The sequence below is a fragment of the Ceratotherium simum genome, chromosome 2, assembly GCF_057802395.1.
Source record: "Ceratotherium simum simum isolate JZ-2026a chromosome 2, ASM5780239v1, whole genome shotgun sequence".
In the NCBI taxonomy this organism is placed as follows: domain Eukaryota; kingdom Metazoa; phylum Chordata; class Mammalia; order Perissodactyla; family Rhinocerotidae; genus Ceratotherium; species Ceratotherium simum.
In genome coordinates, this window is record NC_141901.1 from 30,190,476 (window position 1) to 30,209,623 (window position 19,148).

The 19,148-nt window shown below is 50.6% G+C and overlaps 1 protein-coding gene across 1 annotated transcript in view; it reads left to right on the top strand.

Moving 5' to 3' along the window:
- The first annotated feature begins 560 nt into the window (after window positions 1–560).
- The window catches only part of FAM78B (family with sequence similarity 78 member B), an 82,972-nt gene continuing 64,384 nt past the window's right edge, over window positions 561–19,148 (top strand). The window contains exon 1 of the mRNA XM_004424852.2: window positions 561–1,028. Coding sequence (XP_004424909.1) covers window positions 766–1,028 — 263 coding nt within the window. The 5' untranslated portion in view covers window positions 561–765. The remainder of the gene's footprint in view (window positions 1,029–19,148) is intronic.

Sequence of the window (19,148 nt, forward strand, 5' to 3'; positions counted from 1 at the left end):
CTCCGCGGATCACGTCCCCGGCTGCCCAGCCCGCGGGGCCCTCCACCCCGGCCCACAGCCGCTTGGCGCCCCCCTGCCCCCGGCGGCCGGGCAGAGGAGTGTCTGCGCGGCCCGGCTGCGGGGCGGGGCTGGCGGGAGCGCGGGTCTCCGCTGCCGCCGCCGCTGCTGCCTCCGCCTGCCGCTCGGGCCGCCCGCTCGCCCGCCGCTGGGTGCGCTGCACGCGGGGGGCAGCCGCGGTGCAGAGGTTCATGCAGCGGCGGCGGCGGCGGCGGCTGCGGCTGCTGCTGCTGCTGCCGCGGAGGCAGACAGACCGGGCGCTGCCGCCGCCGCCGCCGCCGCCCTCCCCCGGCTCCATGCCGCCGCCGCTGCCGCCTCCTCCTCTCCGGCGAGGGGCGGGGGGCTCCGGCCTGGGGTGGGCACCACTCCTTACGGCGCTGCTCCCCTCCCTGCCCTCCGCGCGGGCGCTGGAGCCGGCGGGGGCGCCCGCCGCCTCCTAGGAACGCACGCTCCGCGCGCCCTGCCGGAGAGAGGGGGCGGGCGTGGGCGGGGGCGGGCGGGCGTCGGGGCAGCCGGGACCCCGCGCAGCGGCCAGAGGAGGGGGCTTCCCCGGAGGATGCCTGGCGGCAGCGCCCGGCTCCTACTCGTGAGCTGAGCCGGACCCAGAGCGGGCGGCGTGTCGCCATGCCGGCGTGACGGTCGCCCCCGGCTTCCCGCGCGGGCCCCCGCGCTGCCCCGCGCCGCGCCGCGCCAGCGCCGGGCGGCAGGATGGGCTGTATCCAAAGCATCACCTGCAAGGCGCGGATCCGGCGCGAGAACATCGTGGTGTACGATGTGTGCGCCACCATCGACCAGTGCCCCACGCGCATCGAGGAGACCTCGCCCATCGTCCTGCGCTACAAGACTCCCTACTTCAAAGCCTCGGCCCGCGTGGTCATGCCCCCCATCCCCCGCCACGAGACCTGGGTGGTGGGCTGGATCCAGGCGTGCAACCAGATGGAGTTCTTCAACACCTACAGCGACCTGGGCATGTAAGCTACCGGCCGCGCAGAGCCGGAGCGGGGTCCCTGGCCCCCGTCTATTCTCCCCACCCGGACCCTCCTCCCCAGATCCTTCTTACAGCTCTCTCTATCCTCTTACTAAACCTTCCTCCCGCCTCCTCTTCCACCTCCCTCCTCCCTACGCTTTTGTTTCAGTGACAGAGCGGGTGTTGGGAGGCTCCTTACGAAGGCATTTTCTTGTGGTTTGCTTCTGACTCCCCCTGAACGCGAGGAGAACGGTGCGGGGCGGGAAGAACGCGACAAGGAGGGTTCGAGAGTCAGAGGTGGGGGTGGCAGGCGAGTGCCCTGGGAGTTTTGGGGCGCCATCAGTGTTTTGTGGGGCTTCCCAGGAAGAGTTTTGGGGGACGTGTGTAGTGGAGTGCCGGGGGCGCATGGACTATGCCGAGCGTCCTTTGGAGAAACCAGAGCGGGCTTGGAGGAGAAGGTCCCGGGCGACGTAGTGGGACTTGGTAGTTCTGCTCTTGTTCCTTCGACTGTTGAATTCGAACCCTTGCCCCCCAGGCCAGGAAGCCTAGAGGCGTTTCCCTCCGGAACCGCAAACCCGGCAGAGGCGCCTCTGGCTCAACGCTCTCTGGACGAGTCCTGGGGCATTGGGGAGCCGGAAGGCACCGGGCTCATGCCAGCCGAGCAGGGCTGATGGCCTTGTGCGAGCAGCCTCTGGCTGGCGCGGCGCGGTGTCTCTCTTATGCTTAAGGAAAGTACGGGTCTCTTGTTAGTCTAGGGTCTTTACTTACTCGAAAACTTTACGAATTGCGGCGCTAGAAGGGATTCCCCGGCGCCCACCGCCGAATCCTGTCAGCAAGCTGGGAGCTCTCCAACTTCTTTCAGCAGCGCCGCTCGGTGCGCGCCGGGCTCGGCGGCTGCGGTGGAGACCCAGGATCGCGGCGACTCCTCGGCCACCAGGGGCCGACAGCCTGTCCCGGAACCGCAGGCTGCGGGCGGTCGCGTCCAGGACTTTATTTGCTAAACGTTCATAACTCCCTCTTAGCTTCTTTTCAGAAGTAGACTGAGCAGTTGGCAACTACAATGGCTAAAAGCTTTGGGGTCTGTATTCTGCCTGCTGTTACAGTGTAGGTGTGGAGCACCCTAATTAGCTTGCAGCTTATAAGGAAACCTTTTTCTGGAAATTAAGCCTCATTTCATTTATTAATCTAAAACTCTAGAGCTCTCAAGGTTCATCTACTGAATATGGATATAGGGTGGGGGAGTTTCCATTTTTAAAGGTCAAACCATCTTTTTAGCAGCAGTTTGTAGGTTTTTTATTGCACTCTGAGAGCATGTAAGTTAACACTAGTCATAGGTACTAAAAGGAATTTTGACAAGTCGCTTCCCCCCCCACCCCAAACCAAGAGTTTGAACTTTTCTCTTTAAGCGTGAAAGCTGAGGGCTGGAGAAAGCTCATTCCTAGTGAAGATGTGTGAGAGCCCAGTTTCCTCTATGCCTCTGCACACTATGTTCTTGTCTTTCTGGAAGGCAGCTGGATGTGAGAAATGGGGGACATATTATTTTGGGTGAATCATGCCATTTAAAAGCAGACACACCCTCAAAAGAATGATTATATCTGAACACATGTGTCTCTTGAAGCTGTTTTTCTTAGAAACCCGTTATTTCCAGCCAAGTCAGAGAAAACCCCAGACAGGGCTGGGGCACCCTCCCTTCTGTCTCCCTGGCCTGGCCCTGATGGTGATGTGCAATCTTCGGGGGGCGGGGGGCAGTAATTGCAGCCTGGAGCCCCTGTAGAGGAGGCCAGGAGGAACTGAGCAGAAACACCCTCACTTTTGCCAAGACTGCACAGCCAGAGCTCTCTGTTGCCTCACATTTGTTGTAAAGCAGTAAATCAAAAGCAAATAAAAAAATAGTTGTGTCCATAAAAGAAAATATAGTCTACCTCAGGAGAAGCGGAGTTGAGGTATGAACAGACATGGTAGTTGAACTTCCTTGAATCTGTGGGAGGGCGTGTCCACATTGGAACCAAGTTTAATGGGCGTGAATCCGTGCCAGCTCTGAGGGACGTGTATTCCCCGTCCCTTCCTTGCTGAATTCTTGCCTTTGGGGTTTAGAAAGAAGTTTTGTGTTTAAACTGCCACTTTCAGTATTTTAAGATTCTTGGTTTTCATGTTGTTGATGCAGGGGGCCCAAAAATAGTCCCCAAGAAATCATGAAGCATATTATTATAGATCCATGTCCACTGTCTACCTGTTGCAATAATTGCTATGTGTTTAAGGCCACTTTGGAGCCCAGATTTGATGGCACCAATTTCCACAAAATGTTTATTCCCTGAAAACTTTCCCAGTGTAAACTGTTTAATGGGAACTCGTATTGCATGAAAGTCGCTGCAGACTATTTGTTATTATGTCCACTTGAGCCAGTACCTTGAATGGAACAAACACCACAGGCTGAATTTTCACCCCTGTGCAATGCTCTCGTTACATGAAGCATGATGTGATGAGAGGGTGTAGGGTAGAAAGCTGCCTTTTCAGATTTTAAAAGGGACTATGCCAGAGGAAATCCACAACTTAAAATAGCAAGAAACCTCTAGCTACAGGCTTAAAAGAAAACACGAGCATTTGTGGCTTAAGTTTTCAGCATTTCCAAGAAGGGGTAGGCTTCTAAAGGAGCATTTGAAATAGTTGATGATCATAATGGCCCCAGCTTAATTTGAACTTGAACTCAAGTGACTTGGAACTTCCTCAAATGATTCTGTAGAAACCAGGCTGGTGAATACTTGTGGCACATATTTATTCCTCATTTGGCCCTGGTGAACCCTGCTAATGCAGCCCTGATGAGACCGCTGCAGGTCTTCATTCTTCAGGGAGAAAGGGCTACTGGCTTTCTCAATCAACCCAGCCATAAACAAATATTTACCAAGTGCCTCTGGTGTACGGGCAGCACCAAAGAAAACAAAGGAATAAGCAGTCAGTTTCACTGTTCCTCAACGTAGCAGGTGTGGACACATGCAGAGAAAGCCAGTGCTCCCAAGCAGTGTAGGAGAAATGCTGGAGAGAGGAGTGGGGAACCAGGCAGGGTTCTCTAGAGGTGTAAGGGCTCGAGCTGGACTAGAGGTATGTATAAGATTCAGCTAGGCAAGAAGGAGGGACTAATTCTAAAGTGGAAAAACAGCAAATATATGGAGGTAAGAAAATATAAGGGGTTTTAAGGGGGCATAAGTAGGCTGGAGTGGAGCTTTCAAGTTGGAGAACATTGGGAGTTGAGGTCCGAAAGGTAGGCTGAGGTCTGTTGGGGAAGACCTAGGACAATATGATCTGGAAAGGATGAGGCGGAGGTCAGGTCTTCTTAAGCAGACAGAGTGTCAGGTGCCTTTACGTACCTTCTTCATACCTCCTGGACGTGCAGACCTTTTCAGTAGAGGCACAAGACGTTTATGATGGAACGGTTTTGAGTGCTCGAGTACAAGACCCAAGAGGTTTCCTGAGTGAGGTCTAAACAAGGAATGGGGCTCGTGTGCCAAGGGTGAAGGAAGTGAAGCTGAGGTCATCAGGAGAGCCAGCAATGGCTAAAAGCCCTTCCCACTTTCTCTGAGCCCATGTTCATTGTCTTCTAGAGCTGTAAGGGAACTCTCTGTGGTCAGCCCAGGGCTGATGGTATGGAAGCTATCTCAACTGCCAATTTGAGAACCTTGGCCTGGGTGAAACTTGAGGAGGTCATAGCTCACTCCTCCTCTTCAGGAGACAGCTCCTGCCTGTCTCTCGTCTCCTTCAGAGCCAGTGTTATTGAGGATTTGGCTCTACCCACCCACCTCTGTTGCCTGTTCAGTTCAATCCAAGCTGGTTCCTATCCATTCTGAAAATGTTCTTGCTGAGTTCGTCTGTGATTTCCACCTTGCCAAATCCAGCAGACACTTTTGAGAGACACTCACCTTTCCAGCAATATTCCACGTGGTTGACAGCTTCCCCTGTCTTGAATCACTCCCATCTTTTAGCTTTCGTGCTATTTTTCTAGCTGTTTCTCTAGCTTCCCTCAAAATACAGTTCATCAGGACATTTTTCTTCTCATTCTGTACTCTCCTTGGGTAATTTCATCCGTCCCCGTGGCAGCAGATGCTCTGTGATGTGCAGTCACCTGCAGCTTAGGTGTGTGTCTATGCACAATTTCCATTTGGCTATCTGAAAGACATCTCAAGCTTAATGTATCCAAACCTGAACTCTTGATTGCCACTACAGCTCCCACTGAAAATCTGTACCTTCACCATTCTTCCCCATCTTAATAAATAAAACCTCTAGTCCCTGAGTTGCTCAGGCTGAAACATCTGTGTGTCGTCCTAGATATTTCCCCACACATCCAGTCCATCATCACATCCTACTGATCCCATCTCCAAGATAGATCTGTAATCCAGCCACACTCTCCGCTTCCGCCCATATCATCTTAGGACGTGTCGTTATCAACTATCCCTTGCTCCCATAGAAGCTTTCTAATCAAACCTGCCACCTGCATTCGTGTCCTCCCTCCAGTCTGTTCCCCACACAGCAGCCAGAGTGATATTTTAAAAAAAGTAAGTGTTGCGCTTTCCTGCTTAAACACTTTAAGGACTTTCCATTGCAATTGGGTTGAAATTTGTAGCTCTCTTCCCGCTGTCTGAATTTCTGTTCTTAAGCCATGTCAGCCTTTTTCCATTTCCTCAAAGGAACCGACTTCATCCCAATTCAGAGCTTGCTGCTCTTTGTCTGAAATGTTCTCCTTGCCTGCCCTTTTCTAGCAAACTCCTACTCCTCATTCAGGTCTCAGCTGTTACCTCCTCAGAGAGGCCACCCCTGATTTCAAAGTTTAAAGTAGGGTTTCCCTGTTCTCTTTAATAATGCGCTATTCTTTTACTCGTTACAGTTAGTAAGAATATGATTGTATGTTTATTTAACATCTGATCCATCTACTAGAATTTAAGCTTCATGAAAGCAGATATTGTGTCCAGTTTATTCTCTATGAACAGCGCTTGGCCTGTAGCAGATGTTCAATAAACATTTGATAAAAATAAATAAATGAGCTATTTTTCTGATCTCAAATAGTCTGTGTCCTCTTCAGCAAATTGTTTCTGTCTTCAAAATTAGCTTTTCCAGTTAAACCTGAGGCTAACCCCACAAAGTTCTTGAACTCTAGACACTCCAGCAGTCAGTCGTGTAGCACGTAAACAGATGAGCTCCGCTGTGCTTTTGTGTCATTTTGTTCTGCCCTGCCCCACCAGATCCACTGATCCTCAACACAGGGCTTATGTCTGTCACTTCCTCTGTCTCCCGGCAGTGTTCTGTACACCGGGAGTGGTGTTCAGCAAACACTGAAGCCTCACTCTTATGTCACCTGCTCTAAGGTGGCATTCAGTGTCTGCGCAAGGATACGAGACATAGAAACCTTATCATAGCACTGTTCCACTTGCATCCCTAACTCGTGGCCTGGACTTGTGGAGGTGATGGTCTAGCCATTGCTTAAACACCTTGCCCAATGGGTGTTTTCACCCAAAGCTAACACTCTGCTTCTTGTTCACAGCTGTCTGCTGCCTGTGTGTGCAGTGTGGCTTTGAGTGTGGCCCTTACTGGTCATAGAGATGCCTCCTTCAGGCTTTTAGCTCTTGAGGGCCAGCTCGGCGCATGTGTCCAGGGAGCCTGATGAGTCTCCAGAACACTTGTGCCAGCACCCATCCCCCATTCCTGTCACATCCCCAGTCAGGGAACTCACGATCCAGAAGTAACTAGAGCTGCTCCTCACCAGAAATGTTGGGGACCCCCAGTCCAGAGCATCAGGACTCAGGATCAGAAAGTAGGATCCAATTCCCTTATGAAAGTCCTGAGTGCCCTTGAAGGGGAGATGGCCTAACCCTTTGCCTCTAATCTTCTCCATCTCGGCAAAAGAGGAACAGCAGAGGATTAGCTGGTCGTAGCAGGAAACATTAAGCTCACTGGAGATAAAGCACAACTCTGGAGTTGAAGGTGGTGGGAGAAACAGAGGAGGAGACAAATGATTAGGAAAAGAGTTAGAAGGGGAGAAATAAATGGGCAGTTAAAAATGCAGTGTGTCTTGTGTAGCCTGGGATGCTAAAGGCTGCATGGGCACTGAGTGGGACGGGGGAAAGCAGGGCCAGGTGAGCTGGGAGGGTGCTAGACTGCAGGGTCAGTGACTTTCCATAGGGCAGTAGAGGCAAACGCTGTCTTTGGGTCCAGGTCTGCAGGTGCTTCATGTTCCAGGTTAAGAAAGAAGGCTGGCAATTGAGTAAGGAAATGCAGAATCTGGTGGGGGTACAAGATCCCCAGATGCCCTTTCCCTCTGATGTATATCACACTTTGATCTTGTCTGACCTCCCTATGCCCTGTGAGCTAGATGCTCTTATTATGCTTGTCTTAGTGGTGAGGAAACTGAGGCTTCGGGAGGTCAGATGACTAGTCTAGTAAGTGGCTGAGCTGGGACTGCCTTCTGACCCCGTGTCTTGCCTGTCTGTACACTGTCACAGCTTAGCCCAACTGTGATGGGGACAGGTCAGCGCTCTGTTCATATCAGCACTGGAAAACATGGCTCCCGCAATCATGGGCCTAGCTCTCTTCCTCAGCACATCTTGAGGAGAAGCTCAGGGTTGCCCAATGGCCCCAAGTAGGTGATTCTTCCGCTGCCTTCTCAACCAGCCACTTCTGTCCACTGATAAGAAAAGTTATCACAGATACCAGAAGGGCCACTAAACAGGCCCCAGGAAGTGGCCATAATTTATAAATTGGCCATGATGAGAGGAGAAATCATGTAAAGTTAGCAGCAACAGAGCATTCTGGTGAACATTCAACAGAGGGTCCCTGGGAGGCCTGGAGCCCACACACCACCAGCAGAGAAGCCCACAGTGAGGGATATTCCCCCACAAAGACAGTCATGGGGCAAGTGCCTGTCATTCTCAGCAATCCGAATCAATGAGATATGTTGGAGTTGTTGTTGTGAAGAGTTTTAGTAAAGAGAGTGTGAGTGTACAAGTGTTGGGAGAATTGTTCACATCAAGGAATGCCTTGTGAGTCTGGGAGATCCTGCTATGGGAAGAAAAACGAAAGGAATGGCAGTAAAATGACATTAAAGGTCTGTGCGCTGGGTGCTTTCCACACGTGGCCTCGCAGAGATCTCACCAGGGAGGGAGTACTCCTAAGGCGAGGCTCAAAGAGGTTCAGTAGCAAGCCCAAGTCCGCACAGCCAGCAAGAACCCAAGCCAGGAGTCAAGCTCCTGTGCTCTGACTGCTCTGTTTCTAATCGACGGCCTTAACTTGTAGGAAGGAGGCTCTCCATACTTGCTCTGCAAAATATTGTTGTTCCTCTATAGTTTTCTCTTTTTTTCCAAAGTGGAGCCAGCTGTATTGTTTTTCTCTGATTTGTATATGTCCTCACTCCTTTGGAAACTGTTCTGAGGTCATGTAGGTGAACCTCTTAGAACTCCACGTGAGAGTGGCTCTAGTGATGAGCAGAGAGAGCCAAATCTTTGTGAGAGGATGGGAGGAAAGAAGGCAGGGAACCAGCTCTGTCCGTTGCTGAGAAGCTCGTTCCCCGGGGAGTCGGGGGACGCCTCCTCAGCTCTCACGGATCCCGAGCTGGCCAGTCAGGGCTGCAGGTTTTAGCCTTGTGCCTCCTCCTCCAGGAGCTTCCCTGCGGGTCACATGTCGGCCCTGATGGGCAGCCCTGGGCCCCAGCAGACAGTCACCCAGACCACTCAGTTACTGGACTTGGAAGTCTGCTCATCCCTCAAACTCTCCAGGTAATTGCTATTTGGACAGATGATTAGGAGGAGAAAGAGGACCCCCTTCTGGTGATGGGCAGGACCCCTGGCTCTACCATCAGCTCGTGGAACATGCCTCTGGCTGCCTGGAATTCTTGTACTGTTACTCCTTTTTCCCCTCAGGCCACCACGTTAGCAGTGTGGACCCTGCTGCTTTGTTAGGTTCTGATACAAGCCAGTTGGAACTGTTCACTGTGCCAATTGAAGATATAGCTGCTGGCTCCCCAGCACAGGGGTTCGATTCAGAAGACCTGGCTGGGTTTGAGTGCCAGCCGTGTGACCTTTGGCAGGTCCCTTACCAATTCTGTGTCTAGTTTGCATGCATATCAAAGGACATTAAGAAGATCTGTCCTGTCTCCTTCACTGGGGGTCAGGAATCAAGTGAGATGACAACTGTGAAAGGGCTCTCCAAACTGTAATGCGTGGTGCACGTTATTTGCATTATTTTAGAATGTGACTGTTATTATTCCAGAGGGTGACTCTGGATCAGCCTCAAGGAACAGGGAGATTGTGGCTGTGGCCCTGCAGCTTCCCCCGGCAGAGAAGCATTCAGCTTCTGGAGAGGGGTCCCTCACACATCAGCTGCTGTCCCCCACAGCTCCACTCAGAGCTGGAGGGGAGGAGAAAGCCTCGCTCTGTACATCCAGAGCCGGGGCTGTTTCCGTTCATACTCAGAGGAGCGTGGTCGCTTCCCCTGGAGCCACCCAGAAGTCGCCCTCTCAGATCTGCTTGAAGCTGTGGATTTTGGACAGCATCCCTGGCCACTTCCGGTCCCTGGGCATGATGCCTGTGGCTCAGCCACGTCCTTGTGGGGACTGTCCCACCCCTAGGCCCTCCAGAGGTGACAGAATCAGTCAGGCTCAGGTGAGGAGCCAAGGACTCAGGGGTGGGGCAATACTAGAGCATGTAAGCCATACAGTTCATGCTCAGGAAGGTGTGGTGTTTCCAGCCTGGGTGGACAGATGAGACCAACACCTGAAATAATTTGTGTCCAAAACTATTTTTAATATATTCTTTCATTTGTATTTTTTTGTGTGTGTGTGAGGAAGATTGGCCCTGAGCTAACATCTGCCAATCCTCCTCTTTTTTGCTGAGGAAGACTGGCCGTGGGCTAACATCCATGCCCATCTTCTTCCACTTTATATGGGACACCGCCACAGCGTGGCTTGCCAAGCGGTGGGTCAGTGCGCTCCCGGGATCTGAACTGGCAAACTCCGGGCCGCTACAGCGGAGCACACGCACTTAACCGCTTGCGCCACCGGGCCGGCCCCTTTTCGTATGTATTTTTAATATATATTTTCACTATTTTGTGTCTTTATAAGGGGACTTCACGTAATTAATCTGACCTTAATCATGAAACTTACTTGAGCAACCGTTTTTCCCGTTTTAGATAGGCAAGCTGAGGCTCAAAGAGATTAAATCATGTGCTCGAGGTCACCCTTGCAGGCGCTGGGAGAATCAGGCCTGGTGCCCAGGCCTCCCAACTCCTGCCCTCGTGCCCTCCTGTGCCAAGTGCGAGGTCAGCCAACCTGGGACAGGAGTTGGGGATGAGAGAGGTCATCCTCAGAGCCGTGTACATTGAGCACCTCTGGGTCAGTCAGCACATGTGCGCTTTTGAGGGCAGCATTTGTGGCCTCTGGAGACAAGAGAGGGTAGATAGGAACATCTAAATGGGTTCAACAAAAGCCAAGAGAAATTTTTAGGCTATCAGGCTGAAACAAAATAAATAAGGCTGTGGGCCGTGTGATGGCTTCTCAGTGGGGTTACTGTGACAGGCCTGCCTCAGAAGGCCTCTGGCTGGCTCCCTCTCTTGGGGCCTGACCTTTCCAGGCTGGTTTGCAGGCTCGTGTCAGGCTGGGGCGCTCAGAGGCTGTCAGAGGTCTGCCTAATGGGAAGTAATAAATCGGCATCCTCGGTCAGTGAGCTCTGCAGCATCCTGAAGGGGCAGGCAGGCCAAGGAGGCCAGGGCTTCTGGGCATGAGCGGTGGCAGGTACAGGCTTTGGCAAGGCTGGGAACGTCCAGAAACAGGCAAGTAAGATGTTGCTTTGCCCTAGGCACGGGGTCGGGGAGGACGAGGAGGATCAGGAGCCGGGTATGTGGGGAGGTGGGGGGCTTGAAGGATTTCAGACATGCTCGCTCTGCGAGAGCAGGATGTTGCCTTCTCATTCTTCCTCCTCCTGAGAACCGCCAGCTGAGTCTCCATTCCAAAATGGCAGCCTCCACACCTGGAGCTTGGGGAACTCAATTCAAGGCCAGATTTTTTTAAGTGACTCAAATATTTGAGAATCTGTTTCAAACTTCCATGAACAGCCTTCACATTTTTTAGGAAGGATAAGAGATAATCCCAAACTCCTGATGAAGATTTCTTCTTGGCCTTTGGAGCCAGGGAGCCTGTCTTTTGCTGGGACACATGTACACTTTAAGGAAATGGGCAGGTATTTGCGTATTGTCTGTCTCCCCATGAGGCCATAAGCAGCTTACTCAACTCAGTGATAATCACAACCGTTTGTTGAACACTTATCTAGTGCCACTGCTTCATATGCACTGTCCGTGAAGTAGGTGCTATTACTTTCTCCATATTAGAGATGATGAAACTGAGGCCTAAAGAGGTTGGCTGACTTGCCCAGCATTACCCAGCTAATAAGTGACAGAGCCAGGATTAGAAACGAGAATTCCAGTGACTCCTTAGAATGTTATACTGCCTCATTAAGGGTTGAATGAATGAATGATAGAGTGAATGAATGAACACATGAATAAATAGGGAGTGTTCAGGATACTGCCTGAGTGCTTGCTTTTGTCCTTGCTGAGGAGACGTGGCAAACAGAGAGCTTAAATCAAATTGAAAATAGCCAGCCTGCTCGCCTTCTGGCTGGTTTGCTCAGCTGCTCAGGACATGATGTTAATGAGGCCAGGGTCTTGGGGTCAGACCCAAGGGACCATCCCAGCACCCGAGTCAGCACTCTTTACCCTTCCAGCTACCTTGCAAGTGACTGCTACCAGCTAGCTGCCAGTCATAGCAGAGTCTAGATTAAAGAGTAGAGAAACAGCTGGAAAAATGCAAGTGGTGGGTCAAGAGAATCATCCTTGACTTGCAGGGTGTTAGGGCAGTATGGGAAATCATCTAGTCCAGTTACTCATTTCGTAGATGGGGACACAAGCCCAGAGAGGGGCAGTGACACAGCTAGTGAGTGGTAGAACCAGGACTCAGACCCAGGTCCATCCGACTCCATAGACAATGTTCTTCACCACTGGGCCATGCCAGGCCATGCTGGGGAGCAGGTGGCTCACTCCGTGGGTCAAGGCTGGGGGCACCCCTAGTCTTCAAAGCATAATCAGGGGTCACCACCTCCTAATTTTTTATCCCCTCCCCATCCTTTTTGCTGATGGTCCAAGTCTGTGGGCAGAGATGGCCACCTGCTCAAGAGCGGAAGTGGCACAGAGTGCAGGAAGAACCTGGCCCTTGGCAACACAGAGAGGAACTCAGCTCTGCGCAAGGGGTGTCTACACAGTTGCCAGGAGCAGAGAGACCAGCCTGTTCCCAGTGTTTGTAGGCAGTGATTAGCAAGCAAGAAAGACGAGGGTCTCCCCAGAGACGCCCATCACAGATGGCAGGAAATGGAGGGCATGGCGGCCCAAGGGAGAGATGTATGGAGAAACTGAGATTCAGCCTGGATGCCCAACAACCCAGAATCCCTTTCCTCCACCCCTCAACACGCCCCGCCCCCCAAGCCCAGGTGCTGCCATACATGCGCCCCCTGGCCTCCTGCCCACAGACACTCAAGGTAGCTCCAAGGCCCCTGGCAGCTCCAGAAGAAACAAGATCCAAGTGGTGTCAAAGATGACAGATTGTGTGGGGGCCAGGGCCCCTCCCTTGACAGCAGGGCTCAGCTGGGAGGCCCCTGTGGAGCAGAACAGATGGGGGAAGTCTGAGAGGGATATCCTAGCAGCCTGGAGACTCTGTTTCTGTTGTGAATTTTAGTTGAGTGTCTATTTTTCTCTTTTATTTTTTGTTAACTTGAGGCGTTTTAGCATAAGAGCATGATCCAATTGTGCTGTGTCTGCTTACTGTAAAGGAGATGGGGGTGGGGAGGAGCAGAAGCGAGCAGGTCAAGGCCACCACGCAATGTGCTTTGGCCTTGTTGGGATCTAAGGGAAGGACTGCAGAGGGGGCCCAGTTTGTGCCTCTGAGCAGCCTCTCACCTCTACCCGTATGGCGGACTCCAAAGCTATAGTCTTTGCAGCACTCCAGCTGCTTTTCATGAGGAAGGCTCTGGAAATCCAGGGCGATGTCAGGGGGTCTGCCTGCCCTTTCCACAGTCCTATTGCAGCCTTGGCCCTTCCTTCCAAAACTTGCACTAGGGACCTACCTCCAGCCCTCCCTGGAGGCCTCCCTGAAGGAGGAGGCACCTTCAGGTCTCCTGGACTACTTGGATCTCTTGCCATTGACCCACCAGCCTGGCATGGCCTTTTCAAGTCCTGTAACTTTCAGGGCTCCCTATGCCTCTCTGATGGGCCCCACTGCCTAATTCTTCAGTTTTTTTGAAGGCTCCTGCCTGCCTTGGTTCCTGTCCGTTGCTTGCACACTCTCTCTGTCCATCTTGATGTCTGCCTGCTTGGTTTCTGACCCTCCGCTTTTCTCAAGCCAGTCACTCTTTCAAGCTGCTGGGCCTTAGTCAGATGCCTGCCCGCAGACACCCTGTCCTTCTGAGTCCTCTCTGTCGGGCTCACCCTCTCCCTCTGTGGTGGCAGACGCAAATGCAGAGGGGGCCCCAGTCTGAGGAGCAACACTGTCCTTCGCATGGGGGCCCATGGGCCACTATGTTCTCCTCGTACCCTCTGAGCCTGTACTGGGCTTCCACTTTCATCTCTCTGAGTGGGTTTTCAAAAACTGCGGGTGATCTTTGTAAAGAAAACTGCTTGTGACTTAAGGGGCAACTGAACTAGAGGCCTGGAGGTCTGGTGAGACAGCTGAAACACAGACCAGCATACTGGGGACTTTCCCAGAGTGGGTGGGGAGGGAGAAGGGGCTTGAGTCGGCTAGCATTCAGGGCTGGTCAACTCACGTAAGTCTGTAGCAGAGAGAGGGGACAAAAGAAGCTTAAGATGTGGCTCACTGCCCGTGTCTTCTTAGTAGCCACCAGTGGCCTAGGTGTCAAGAGCAGACCCTAAGAGACGGGAAAGAGGACTATTGGTGGGGTGTGGACAGGGCCCAAGGAAGCCATGGTCAGTGTAGTTCCTGCCTGACAAGGCCGGACAAACTCGTGACCTTTGTCCTGCCCTGCCAGGTGTGAACCTGGGAGGCCCAGGCAGCTGCTCTCACCTCTAGCCCCGGTGCCAGAGAACAGCCACCCTCCCAGAGTCTTCTCTGCTGAAAAGCCCCTGAAGGAAACAGTCTTCAGTCAGGTGGCTGAGCTGAGTGGCCCCAGCTAAGAGGTCCCTGAGACGGAAGGGAAAGTAGGAGCCGGGAACACCAAAGTGGCTCCTCTGTGGCCGAGGGGGCCGTCCTTTTGCTCTGGTCATTGCCTGGGCTTCTCTCGAATGTCTCTGAGAGAGGTTGTCTTTTCAGAACCTGAATCCCCTGGAGAATCTAGACCATCTGGGTACCCGTGGGGTTGCTTAATCTTTGTCAAAAAGACTTTCAGAGGTGGAACTGTTGCATAATTAGACAGAGAGTTAGGCCTGGAGGAAGGTTGACTGAAAGGGGTCATTGTGCAGATTTAGATGGTCAGGCTGTCTTCACTGGGACAGGTCAAGAGCTAAGTATATATCAGAGTTCAAGAGCACAGACCAGTTTACTACAACTCTACCTGCAATCATTTCCAGTCTCAAGCGTTCAGTTTCTTCTGATGCCATCTCTGTTTGTCAACATTCTGATACGTGCATGACCCAGGACAGAATGAGATGGATCTCCTTGACCTGCCACTCCTTGGCAAAAGTGAATTTCCATAGGCACTCAAAATCCCAGATCTGGACTACTCCGTCCAATTTCTGAACATTTCTGGTTGGCTACTCTGTATGCTTGAAATGAGTGTTTTCACTATTTCTTTTGTTCATAAGATCTAGCTTATTAATTGTGTTGTACAAATGTGCTATACTTGCCAAGTTTTATCTGCTCAATCTATCAATTATTGGAGAGGTGTGTGGAAATTTCTCTCTGTGCTAGTGTGTTCATGACTCTTCTTGCAGGGCTCTCGAGTGTTCCTTTATACATTTTGAGGCAGAGGCTGTTGACCTCTTTGGTTTCAGTTTCCTCTTCATTTTTGACACCTGGGGATTTATTTTGCAAGCTCAACCATGGATTCAATAAGAAATTTGTAATGGAAGACTTTTCAAGATATTTAGTCTACCACATTATGATTTGCTTACTAGATTCTTCTGTTCTTCGACTATAGACGAAGCTTTCATGGCTACTTTTTCTGGTTTGAATGAATGTCTTTCAAAGCAAGCTGCCTGTCTAGGCAAGGCCCTTTGATAAAAAGAGCTGAGGTTTCTTAGCACTCTGACGTTGGGGGTGAAGAGGGGAGCCAGGGACCTGTGAGGGTCTTGGGTCTATGGCCAAGGATGAGAAAGTCCGGCAAAACCCCCACTGTGCACCGGGCACAGCTGACTGGCTCATACCTCTGCCTCAGCACACCCGGTTTCTCTGAGGTGTTGTTAGCGATTCTGCTGAATGACTACTGCATTTGTCATCCATCTGTACACACTTCAGAGCTGTGCGTCTGCCTTGACAAGCCAGAATGTTCTGTGGGAGAGGAAACTGCATTCCTAAGAAGCCTCGAGGCCCCACTCGAGTACAGCCATCCTCAGTGTCTCTCTGTAGCATCAGAGACTCGGAAAGAGTCGGCTCCACCTTTCCCAGTTCTTCTGCTCTGGGCCTTACCGCTGAGGCTCGCCTTGCACTGGCATTTGGCTTCTGGGAGGTGGTGAGCTTTTTTGCCTCCTATTTTTCCAGATGGCTCTGAGAGGGACCTGCAGGAGGCGAGGCAGGAGGGTGGGAGTGGGGCGGGGAGGCAAAGCTGTCTGCTGTTTAGAAGGCTAACAAGGGACCCGTGAGAAGGCGCACATGCCTGACATTACCCTGGCACTCAGCAGGCTGGCTCTCTCCAGAGGTGGGGGTGAGGACTGGGATTCCCTGTGTTGAGCTGTTCTGGGCTGTGACGATCTCAAGGTGGTTGGGGCCATGTAAAGCTAGACTCCAGTGACAAAAGACTAGGCCAGAACTTCAGCATTTACAAAAATGCTTTCATGTGTCTTACTTCTGTTGAGCCTCACACTCACTCTTAGAGATGGTGTTATTGTTGTCCAAGTAACAAGGGAGACAACCAAGGCTCTGTAAGTTTAAGTGATTTGGCAGCTTTACACAGGTAGGAAGTGGCCACACTTGCCATCCAATTCCAGGCTGATTGCTCCCTTTAGGTAGCTGGTACTGGAAAAAGAAAAAGTGATGGAACTTTAGAAGCTGAAAAGACGTTGAAGTTCCCCGGCCTGACTCCCTTATTTTATAGGTAAAAAAACCCAAACCAATGTAAAAAGAGGTATGTCCAAGGACAAACAGAAAGCTGAGTGGCAGACCAGCTGAGATCCTCAAAAGATTGAGTTTAGTTTAAAACATGTCTGTGTTTTTTATAACAATTCAATTCACTGAATTTAATTTTTTATGAAAGCTTATCATTTTTCTGAGAAACACATTCCATAGTGGAATGAGTGTCTGCAGGAATGACCTAGCCTAATAGACAACTGTATTGGGAGGAGGGGTCTGAGCCACCATTGTCAGCTGGGCCTCCTGGCTCCAAGTAGCAGAATGAGTTGTCTCCTCCCTCGTGTCCATTTAGTGCCCATCAGAACATCTCACCCACCTGACTGTCAGGTCAGTCCTTTCCTAACCCAGATATCCATCATTGATTCGTCACCTAATAGGCACAAGATGAACTTAAGATGCTAGGGATTTTACACAAATTATATCTCACTTAAAGTTTATTTAAATTCATATTATCTCTCTTTCACACATGAAGAAGCTGAGGCTTTTGAAAGATCACGTAACTTGCCCAAACTCACAGTGCTAGAACCAGAATTTAACACCGGGCTCAAAGGACACCAAATCTATGCTTCTGACCACCATTATTCATACACCATTGTTAGTACATTATTGCTTCACCTAAAAGAGAAAAATGAACCTCAGATTCCAAGCAGGGCTTGACAATGCTGGGAACAGCAAATAATTTGAACATCTGATAACAAAACTATTGCAAACACTCTTACAAAACTGCAAGTATATGAAAGATATTTGAAGATTTATATGTAAGCCAAAAAAAAAAATACTCTTTTAAAAAAATATTATCAAATATTTGAGTTCTTTGTGTTACCAGCTCTCTAGACCCCTCACATCTTACCTTGCATTCATCTGTGGTTTCTACCTGGGTGGACCACAGAGTTGGAGAGTCATTGTTATTAGTATTGTTGGTAAAAAGGAAGTGTTAGATTAACAGGAACAGTGGAGAAGGGCATGGGGTTCAGAGCCACCAGTCACTGAAGATTCATTGCCCTTAACTCCTCTTTGACTGGATATGACATAGTGTTAAAAAGCACAAACTGCAGCCTCTGTACATAGGTTCAAATCCTGCCTCCACCACTTACTAGCTGTGTGACTTCAGGCAGCTTAATTAACCTCTCTGTGCCTCTGCCTCCCCATCCATAAAAGGGGGTAATAATAGTTCCTACTTCATAAAGTTGTTAGGAAGATTAAATGATTAACATTTATAAAGTGCTCAGAACAGTGCCATGCATTGCAGGCACAATGTTTTTGTTAAATTTTTTAAAAATGGGCAAACAAATAACTAAATGGACAAATATTTATTTAATGGTTCATATGTGCCAGGAACTGTGCTGGGAAGTTTTTTATACTATGTGGGAAAGCCCTTTATACAGCGGAACCAGGCAGCTGGTGTTATTAAGCACCTGGGTGCTTGGCTTTGTGCTGGGTCCACCATGGGCTTCATGGTCAGGGAGGCCCACCCAAAGAGGGGGAACCTAATAGACCCGTGAAGACCACCGTAAGTTGCCTTTCATCCTCCCCGGGCAGAATTGCACCAATTCCCTAAAGTGTCCTTGTGGGTTCTAACTTGCTCCTCCTGAGGACTCGCTTCCCACAGAAGGTCTGGCCTGAGCAGGCTGCAGCCGCGAGAGGACCTCCCCATGCCTCCTGCTCACTGATACCTATCTGGGCATTCTTATCACGGCATTGTGCCTGCTTTTTACTGAAACCACAGCATTCCAGTAAGAGAAGTCACCTGTCACTTTCAACAACCCCTGGGACTTTTCTGGCCGTCCTCACCTCACGCACAGCCAGCCTTTCCTGTCCTGGTTGTGAGCACATTTCCCTTCCCTGTGTCCATTGCTGTGCTTACTGAGCTGCACTTGACTCTTTCCTGACCACCTCTCGCAGGGCGAGGTTCTCTCTGATCGTCTCCTCCTAGATCGGGGCTCTCCTGAACCCCAGCCAGGTGAGAGCCAGACCCAGAGCTCAAAGCCCTAGAGTTAGTTTATGAGCTCAGAATTCCTAGGAAGCCTGATGACTTTGTGTGTGTGCTTGGTGGCTGGGGATGAGACCTGCAAAGAGAGGTTGGAGGTTGTGAGCACAAAGTTGTGAACTTAGCCTGAGCACTGAATACTGAGGAAGGCAGAGGACCTACATACAGCTTCTAAAAGAGGAAGCTCAGAACTCCAGGTCCTGCAAGCCTCAATGAAATGATTGCTAGTGCTCAGGAGGCTTCTCTACCTTTGCAGAGAGGGTGATGGAGATGCCCCTTGAGACTCATTTCCCACTGTTTTTCCACTTTACCATCCTCTTGGCCTTCTGGGTTCTGAATTTGAGCATCAACTTAATGTGCCTCCTCTGACCCAATAATCAATAAGTTTAATTCAGAGGTAGAAAAAGTGGCTCAGACAGGATCCTAAATAAACATAATGCTTTGTGGTCCCAGATGCCATAAAACCCTGAATGGAGAAGGTAGAAATTGGCCCTTGAGGTCAAAGTCCTTTTCAGCAAAATGTCAGTGGCAGTAACTCTGAGACATAAGTCCATTGAACTAAAGGCCTAAAGCATTCCTTTGAATTGTCCTCAGGGAAGACTCTGGACCGTCCAAGCCATGTTAATAATAACCATCCTTCGTCTTGGTAGTAGAAGCTTATAAAGTGCTTTTGCTCATAACATTTCTTTTGCTCTTCACACTAGCTATAAGAGGAAGATAGAGAAGGTATCGTCTCATTTTTGCACATGAAGAAACCAAGACTCAGAGGTGTTATGTGACTTGTCCAAGGTCGGAAGGCACAGATATAGGACTAAAAAAGT